This window comes from Cryptomeria japonica, chromosome 5 (assembly GCF_030272615.1).
Source record: "Cryptomeria japonica chromosome 5, Sugi_1.0, whole genome shotgun sequence".
Lineage (NCBI taxonomy): Eukaryota > Viridiplantae > Streptophyta > Pinopsida > Cupressales > Cupressaceae > Cryptomeria > Cryptomeria japonica.
The window spans coordinates 4608014-4617991 of record NC_081409.1 but is presented as its reverse complement, the minus strand read 5'-3'; the positions used below and the strand labels follow the sequence as shown (position 1 = coordinate 4617991).

Sequence of the window (9978 nt, the reverse complement as noted above, 5' to 3'; positions counted from 1 at the left end):
ACAATTGTGTAGTGCCTGATTGCTTCCTCATTCTCATTTCTTCATTATTGATCTTGACCAACGTATAATGATATAAGGCTCATTTGCTTATTGCTTATCATTTGCAGTCATAACCTACGTAAATTAAATCTTAAATGAAGACAACAAACAAAGGCTGGATATTTTTTAAAAACTTAAAAAAGATAGAATCAGCATTCTAAACAGGGAAACACAGTTTCATAAGTTTTACAGAGTATTTTTGGCCAGATGGACCTGAAAATTTATCTTATATATTTAGTCTTTTAGAAAACAAATGTATCTGTGTAATATGTATACAAATAGCTTTTGCCTTGCAATTACAACATATACTTTCTTAGAAGATGTGAAATCTAGAGCGCATGATTCTAATGGTTGCTAGAATGCTTTCAACCATAGCAACTAAATGAGGTTCAAGCTAACAACAATTGGTCTTGCAATATGAAGGAACCAAACTCCAAATAGCCCTTCAACCACACATTCCTGTACCCATGCATATTTTGGCAGTCTGAAACTGAAATCATTTTGACTTGATACTAATATTTCCCTGTCAGGGGTAACAAGCAGCTTTAGTTGGATTTCTACTTGCTCAGGATATGCAAAACCCTCACTGCCAATTTTAGGAAGCAGTGATAATTGGTCAGCATAGCCTTCATAGTTTGCCTCAACTTGTACTTACTATTTCCTTTCACATTAAACATAAGACATATCCTAAACACAGTCTTATCTTACATTTATGACAGTACCGCAACACTATTGAAATAAAAGATTCACAATCCAACTGTTCCCAACATAACTACCAAAGTAGAAAACTACAAACTTCTTCTGCTCATTTAGGGAAATCACCGCGACTTTTAGTAATGGCTTCAGCATATAAGCTAAGTGACAAATTTAACAAATACCACATATCAAATGCTATATTAAAATCCAAAACTACTTATGCTACAGCTGAAAAAAGATGAACAGATTGATGGTGCTCTCAACCATATAATTACTAACTCGAACTTTCCTTTTAGTCTAATCCTGAAGAATACATATAATCTCTAATTACATTGTTTGTAGTTGACAAAAACATAAGAAAAACAGTATGGTTGACATTACCTTGATCACAATATTGTGCATTCTCAATTTATAAGCAAGGTTATCATTCATAAATAATTAGCTGTATACAAATCCACACATAGGTTACTGATGTGCCACCAAACCAAAATATTCCAATTTGAAATTGAATTGTACTTCACATGCAACGCAAAGATCAGTTGAAAATTTTTTTGACTTCATACTAATAGTGAACAAGAGAGCAAAACATAAGTCTAATAATGCTCATCCAGAAAGGTTAACCGGAAAATTACTTTACACGAGGTTTCTTAGATAATTCTAGTGCATTTTCCAAGGCACGTTTTGCTTCATCATTTGGCAAGGATTTTGTTTTTATCGTGTAATCTAAAACCTCATGTGCTTTATCCACCTGTTCTGCTCTACAAAGTGCCCTAACAAAGGTGAGATAGCTGCTTCTCTCAAAACGTACTGCCTTTGATTTCAATAACTCAAAAAGCTCCAAAGCCTGAGGCAAGTGCCGAGACTTGCAGAGGCCAAACAATAGAGAGTTGTATGTACAGCCATCAGGCTGACAGCCATTCTGTTCCATTTCCTCTAAGAGCGCTAAGGCTTGTAGAGCATTGCCTTTTCTACAAAGGCCATTCATAAGGGAAGTGTAAGTAATGACATCTGGAGAATGCCCTGCATGAATCATAAGCTTCTTAAACTTATTGGCTTCATTGATATTCCCAACCTTCGAGAAGCCAAATATGAGTGTGTTATATGTTACTACATCAGGGGCACACCCATCTTCCTTCATTGTCTCAAAAATTGCAGAGGCTTCATTAGCCTTGTTGATTTTACAGTAGCCCTTCATCATTGTATTGTATAGATAGCAATCAGGCTTACAACCAGCTTCCCTCATCGAACCTAACATCTGTCTTGCTTCTTTCATATTCTTTCCATCACAAAGTGCATCAATCATTATACTATAAGTAACAAGATCAGGTTTGCAGTTTGAACATTTCGTTGCCTCAATGAATTCGTATGCTTTGTCAATCTTCTTGATCTTGCACATGTGACGGATTAAAAAATTGAAAGTGGTCATATCTGGAGTAACAGCATTACTAACAATTTCCTTGAAGACGTCTTGTGCAGTATCCTCTTTCCCAGCATTACAAAATGATCTAACTAGCAAGTCAAGTGTGACATTATCAGGTGCACAACCATTCTCTATCATTTGCTCCAATATCTCTTCAACCTTACCTAAATTTCCAGCCTTACTGGATTCACTTAGCAAAATATTGAAAGTTACAGCATTTGGCAAGAAGCCACTTTTCTGTGTCATGTGATTGAGGAAACTTAGCGCCTCCTCAACTTTTCCTCCCTTTGCAAATCCCTTTAGGACCGCATTATGGGTGTAACAATCAGGCATAACTTTAGTACCGACCAGTCTGTCATACATTCCCATGGCTTCAGATATGTTTGTCTCTTTCAAAAGAACCTGAATCATATCTTTATGTTTGGTATTCCCATATGGGTATCTGGTTTTGGATTCCCTTGTGTCCTTTGAATCCGTAATCATGTCTTTATGTTCAGATTTTTCATGATGTGGGTATTTGGGCTTTGATTCCCTCCTGTCCTGTGAAGAATTTTTTCTGTGCGGGTATTTGGGCTTTGATTCCCTTCTGTCCTTTGAATCCTGTCTAATGTCTTTAAGTGACGTTTTTCTATGTGGGCATTTGAGTTTAGATTCCCCTGCGTTTTCTGAATCCTTATACATTCCTTTATGTGAGGTTTTTCCATGTGGGTATTTGTATTTTGATTCCCGTGTGCCCTCTACATCTTGAATCGTGTCTATATGTGCAGCTTTTCCATGTGTGTGATTGAGTTCTGGTTCTTCTATTTCATCTGAATCCGAAACAGGGGAATAGGTCTGTGCAAATACAGCAAAAGACGCTTGAAAAACTCTATTGAAGTCACAAAGTTGGAGTTTTGCCGGGCGTGGAAAGCTAATCCTCATCATTCAATTATTTTTTCCCTTAATTTTCTTCTAATCTGTCTACCATATTTTATGCAAAGAAAGCAAACATTGTAACCAACCTCATTGAGTAGTGCATGGCAAAATATGGCTGGGTTCTTTGTCGCAGGTACCAGACAGAAGCGTCAAATAAACTTCAACCAGTGAACCATCATCGGCTTTCGAGAGCAATAGAGTTTTCAGTAAAGGAGGGTTTTAGAACGATCAAAAGTAGCCTTATTTTAGGTTTACTTGTGACAATTAGAGGTGTTATAAATTGAAAGACATTTTTCAAACTATTTTTTTAAATGAATTATTTTATTTTATTTTCTTCTATTAATTTTTCTTATGATATTTAAAGGTTGAAGAGTTGAACAAATTTGCATTGATCAACAAAATTCAGTCCTTATCAAAAAAATTTAGTTAATTGGCAATAATAATTTAATAAGGAACTTTATGCAAGCTATCAAAAAATAAAATTTACTATTGAGATTTTTTTAATCAATTGTGAGCAATTTATTAATGGTAAAGAAAGTCCAACATAACAAGTGATAAGCAAGATGAACAAATAGGAGCATCTACTAGACAAGTCGATCTAAATTAATGGATAGGTGCACTTAAATAAGCAAGAAAATTAAGTTGCTATATTCCAAAATCCAAGCTCCCTTACGCAAATGAATGTAATATTTATCACACACAATTTCAATAGTTAATTTATTTCTCAACATTAGATCATTTCAAAATATTTGACAATTTCTTGCAACTAATAAAGTATTGCACTTGAAAAATAATAAGCTAGAAGAAAGAACAAATCAATCTAAAAGTCATCTTAAGGAATAACTTTGCACATTAAAAATATTTCAAATACTTTTAACAAGTGAACCCTTGATTTTAACTATGGCAAAATTGGTGAGAAGGTATGGGAAATGTATTCCCTTCCAACTTGCCTAGTGTAATGGATGGAAATATGTATTCACTAGTTTAGATATGTAAACAACGAATAAGCCTATGTCCAATGCTCAATTACATCAAAGGGAGATTAAATCAATAGATCTACCCCCAAAGAATGAATGTGTATTGATTCCAGTTTTTTCCTTTGTTTGAGTTAAAAATAAACTGTGGAAAGATATAAATTGAATGCAAGATCTAGAGATAAAGGTGTGAAATTGACATAAATAAGTAGTTTCAGATTTGATATGCAGACATAAATGAAAATCTAGAATAAGGAAGCTGAGAAGAACCTGCGTCTAAAATGAGGACTTGGAAGTGTGAAACAAGGATGCTCCAGGCAACCTTGTCCTCAAAGTGTTGGATGCAGATAATAGGTATCTTTTTGAGATCAAAATGTAGTCTTAAATGTTCTCCTAAAGTTTTATTAAAAAATTGTCAAACATAGGTATGTGGGGCAACCTTGTCCTCCACTTTTTGCCTCTATGAAATCTGGATCTAATTGTCTCTATCTACTTTGCTTGAATCTATAATTGCAACTTTTGAACTTGTCACTTGCAAATAGGAGAAGATAAATTATGTTGTAGATAGGGGTTTGACCCCAGGGTTGGAATTAACCCTTGAATTGAACTGAAATTGAATTAAAAATGTTGAAGTAAAATGTTGAATATACTTCAAGCTTGTTAAAGTTGATGAAGGTTGATGATGCAATTCTCTTTGACGTGATCACAAATGATGTAATAACATGACATGACTTGACATAAATGGTTCACTCATAAACGCATGCTTGCATGAAGGTGTTGGCATTATAACAGACAAGGGGAGATTGTTGGCATTCCAATTAGGATATTGAGAAGGTTGTTGATGATTATGGATATAATTGATTAAGGATGTTTACTGTCTTAATATTATTATTTTGTCATTGATGTCAAGAAATTGATTTTCTAATTCAGTATGATGTTGCCATATCTTAAGAAGTATGATTTGGTGAGTATAAAGATGTCGGTAAAAGGCACAGAAAGAATGTGATGAATAAGGGGAGGAATAAGTTATTCAATGGGCAACTATTACCGAGTTAGACAATGATGAGATCATGATGTTTAGATTGTTTTGATATCCTACATATGTTGTTGATTGAAAGGTTAATACTATACTATGTTACCGACTAAAGAACCTAGTCGGTAAACCCTAAGGTTATCGCTATCGGTTAATGAAGGTGGAAGGTCTACCAAGTGAAGTTTAGTATTTACCGAGTTGCAACCGAGCTGTAACAGAATGCATTAAATGATTAGAAGCGTTATTTAATGAAGGAAGCTAATGAGTTGGAACTGATTAAATGATTGGTATGTCGTGCATGAAGTTTGTTAAAGAATCTATGGCAAAGGAAAATCGACAGAAAGATCTACAACGCAGATTGAACCGCAATACCTTAGCACAAGTTCCAAGAAATGTATGCAAGTTCCAAGGCGAGGTAAAACATTTTCAGATCGAAGGATACATTGAACCTGGTCACGTTTAAAGATTTGATGGCTATGATTTATCATGGGATATGTGATCAAGGATATTAAGCGGTTAGCAAATTGTTTATAAATAAGGAAATGTTGATAAACAATTCATATGGGCAAGTGTAAGCACAGGGATGCTACATAGTAATTATCGAGCACATAAGCTTGAAGACCTGTTTGAATAACAGAGTATAGAGCCCAGCAGAGGGACAAGATAAGTCCTATGAATAGATTGTATTGAGCAAATAAGAATCTGCTTTAGCATTTTAGATGTGAAGTTGTAGATAGATTTTTATTACTGTTGTTTTGTGAAGTGACATAAAATCTCTTAACCGAGTGGACTTAACAGTTTTATTTGTAAAACCCTCTAGCAAGGTGACATTCTGATTGAGTGTTTGAAACCCTTTAACAAAGGTCACTTCTAACAAGGTGAAGACCCTAACAGATCTAAGGGAAATCCCTTAACCGGGTCACATCTAGCAATGTGTTTGTAATCTTTAACAGGATTTGCTTTTAATCGAGCATACTCTAGAAGAGTATATTTCTTAGTGGGTCTGAAATCCCATAGTGGTTTTTCCCTATTTGGGTTTCCACGTTAAATCTGGTGTTATGAGTGTTATGATGTTTATATGATTATGAGTTTGCATGTTTAGCAGTTTTGGTTATATTGTTGAAGTATATGTTACTGAGGTTGAATCTGTTGTTTTAATGGAAGGTTAAGTTTGTATGATTCACCCCCCCCTCTCATCTTGGTAGCTTCGCATTTATACTTAACAATTAGTATCAGAACTATCAATTGGTATCAGAGCTTTGGACTCCGGAAAAAAAAGTTTAAAGGTACTTGAGGTAAAGATCCAAAGATGTATAAGAGGGATGCACCGAAGCTGAACAAGTCTAGTTTCTCTACATGGCAAAAAAGGATGAAGCTGCACCTATCAGGAGTTGGAGAATATGTTGTGTATTATCTGGAGAATGATTTCATTACACCTAGCACCTATCCATTGATAATGGAAGAGATAAAGGCAAAGCAAGAACATATTCAAGCAATGATTGAAATAACATTTGCATTGATCGACTCAGAGTTTAATGATCTAGAAGGCTGCAATGATGCCAAGGCAATGTGGGACAAGCTCATATCTATGTATGGCGGTGATGAACATGTTCAAAGAGCAAAAGTGGATAGTTTAAGAGGACAACTTGAATCTATGAGGATGAATGAAGGTGAGAACATAACCCAGTACAATACAAGACTAAAGGAGATTGTCAATCAAATCAAAGGAGCAGGAGGAACCATTGAAGAAAAGGATGTCACAAGTAAGTTATTGAGAACCCTTCTACCTGCTTATGCAATCCGAGTCTCTGCAATCAATGAATTGAGGTCTGTACCCAATATGCTAGTTTCTTTGGATGCTACTATTGGTAAGCTACATGCATTTGAATTAAGTAATTTTGATAACAGTGGGTCTTCGGTAAATAAAGTTGAATCTACATTCAGTTCTTTTCATCTTGGTGCATCTAATGATTACAATGATAGAATGAGTAAGTATTTTGAAGGTAATCATAGTGGAGCAAGTGAAAGATTTCGTAAGAACATGGAAGAAGTACACAAAATTTGTGAAGAAATCAGAAAGCAAGAAGAGTTTGAAGCACTATTAGCCAGAAGGTTACTGAGAGGCAAAGGTAAGTATAAAGGAAAACTACCTTTGAAATGTTTCAATTATGATAAGATAGGACATATGGCTTCTAACTGTCCTGACAAAGATTCTACTGAAAAGAGAGATTACCGAGATGACAAACAGAAAAATAATCAATACAGAGGATACCGAGACTTCAGAAGAAGAGATAGAAAGTCATGCCTGATAGCCGATGAGGAATCAAATGATGATAAATCAGATGAAACTGATACAGAGGAAGTAGTTTATGTGGCTATCAAAGATGGATCAGATGAAGAAAGGTATGAAGAAAAATCCCTAATATCTCACTTAAAAATTAATTATTCGTGGATCATAGATAGTGGATGCTCACATCACATGACAGGTGATAAACACAAGTTTGTTATGTTAGAAGATTATGATGGAGGTTATGTAAGATTTGGTAATGATGCACCATGTCCGGTAAAAGGTAAAGGATCTATAACACTTCTTGACAATGCTAAATGTAATGATGTTTATTGGATTGAAGGATTGAAATACAATTTGTTGAGTGTAGCACAGCTAAACAATACAAGTTACCAAATAGAATTTCAGAAAGGAATTGTCAAAGTTCATGACAAGCATGAAAAGTTAGCTGCTATCGGGACACAAACAAGAGGTAATACATTTCATCTTGACTCAACTCGGAACAAGTGTCTGTATGCAAAGATAGATGATACTTGGTTATGGCATAAAAGGTTTTTTCATGTAAATTTTGATAATCTGATCAAAATAAGCAAGAAGCACCGAGTAAGAGGTCTATCGAGTTTGGAAAAACCTGAGAATGCTATGTGTCAAGGATGCCAGATGGGTAAGATGACAAGATCAAGCTTTACAAGTAAGTCTTACACTTCTAAGGGAATTTTAGATCTTGTGCACACTGATCTTTGTGGTCCTATGAAAGTTCAAAGTTATTATGGTGATAAATATTTCATATTATTTATGGATGATTATTCAAGGATGATGTCAGTTATGTTTTTAAAAGAAAAATCATAAGCTTTTCAAATGTTTAAATGGTACAAGGCAAGAGTTGAAAATGAAACATGAAGACAACTGAAATGTCTTAGATCTGATAGAGGAGGTGAGTTCACTTCCGACGAGTTCAACTTATTCTGCAATGATCATGGTATAAAAAGACAAGTCTCTGCACCGAGAACTCCACAACAAAATGGGATAGTTGAGAGAAGAAACAGATCTATTGTGGATTGTGCCAGAACCCTGATGATTGAAAAGAAAGTGCCACAAACATTAGATGATAGAAATGGAAAGTTTGATCAGAAAAGTGAAGAAGGAACATTTCTTGGTTATTCTTCTAGAAGTAAAGCATTTAAATGTCTGATCAAATCATCTAACAAAATATTAGAAAGTGCAAATGTGAAAATTGATGAATTTGCAGAAAGAAATGATGAAGGAAATTCTAAAGAACCAGAAGACTATGAAGAATTTATGTATGTTCAACCGAGAAGTCCTACCGAGAAAGCTGCTGAAGATAATGTCCAGTTACCGAGTGATGAAGAAGATCATATGGAGCCTACCGAGCCTATATTAGCCAAGTATGTCAGAAGGAATCATGCATCAAGTCAGATTATAGGAGATAAGGATGATCCAGTGATGACAAGAAACAAACTGAGACATAACACATATCTGATATTTGAATTTGAACCGAGAATAGTGAAAGAGGCATTTAACAATGAAGATTGGATAAATGCTATGACAGAAGAGATTGATCAAATCAAGAAGAATGACACATGGACACTGGTCCCAAGACTGAAGGACAAAAATGTAATCAATACAAAGTGGATTTTCAGAAACAAGCTAAATGAAAAAGGTGAGGTCATTCGAAATAAAGCAAGACTAGTTTGCAAAGGATATGCTCAAGAAGAGGGAATTGATTATGGTGAGACTTTTGCACCTATGGAAAGACTTGAAGGAGTAAGAACATTGTTAGCATATGCTGCCTACAAAAATTTCAAGGTATATCAAATGGATGTCAAATCTGCATTTCTGAATGGTATATTAGAAGAAGAAGTTTTTATTGAACAACCTGAAGGATTTTTTGAAGACAAGAATAAAGATCAGGTATGTAAATTGAACAAAGCTTTATATGGTCTGAAACAAGCACCTAGAGCATGGTATGAAAGATTGCACTCTTATTTAATCAAGATTGGTTTTATAAGGACAAGTGAAAAGAGCAATATGTACATGAAGAATGATGAAAATGGAATACTGATCTCAGCCATATTTGTTGATGATATTATCTTTTGTGGAAATGACTCTTTATGCAAGAACTTTGGAAATAAAATGAGCAAAGAATTTGAGATGTCACTAATTGGTGAGATAAAGTACTTTATAGGTTTACAGATATTGCAAATGAAAGATGATATTTTCATTACTCAATCCAAGTACATAAAGGAAATCTTGAAGAAATTTGGAATGGAGGATTCAAAACCAGTAAGTACTCCTATGACTACCAACTGCAAATTATCAAAGAATGATGAATTTGCATCTGTTGATGAGACACTTTACCAATCCATAATTGGAAAGCTACAATATGTTGCTCACAACAGATCAGACATAGCACATGCAGTAGGTATAGTTGCAAGATTTTCTGCAGATCCCAAGGAAACACACATGACAACAATCAAGAGAATTTTCAGATACTTGAGAGGTACTGAGGATTATGGCTTAGTATATCAGAAAGGAAATGACTTTGATTTAAAAGTTTATACTGATGTTGATTGGGCAGGCAACATTGATGACA

General features: G+C 34.7%; 1 protein-coding gene across 3 annotated transcripts; it reads right to left on the bottom strand.

Annotated features, from left to right (window-relative positions):
- Positions 1 to 249: 249 nt before the first annotated feature.
- LOC131077956 (pentatricopeptide repeat-containing protein At2g17670) lies at positions 250 to 3304 on the bottom strand. 3 transcript variants are annotated; one of them, XR_009113688.2, is made up of 2 exons: positions 3157 to 3304; positions 250 to 562 (listed from the first exon to the last, which is right to left on the bottom strand). XR_009113688.2 is itself a non-coding variant. In XM_058015555.2 (2 exons), the coding sequence occupies exon 2, from the start codon at positions 2834 to 2836 to the stop codon at positions 1364 to 1366; it is 1473 nt and encodes a 490-aa protein (XP_057871538.2). In that variant the 5' UTR covers positions 2837 to 2989; positions 3157 to 3304; the 3' UTR covers positions 1271 to 1363. The 3 variants fall into 3 exon arrangements, 2 of the variants coding, with proteins under 2 accessions (XP_057871538.2, XP_057871537.2); XM_058015555.2 differs by lacking the exon at positions 250 to 562 and adding an exon at positions 1271 to 2989; XM_058015554.2 differs by lacking the exon at positions 250 to 562 and having other exon boundaries at positions 1271 to 3304.
- Between the last annotated feature and the right edge of the window lie 6674 nt (positions 3305 to 9978).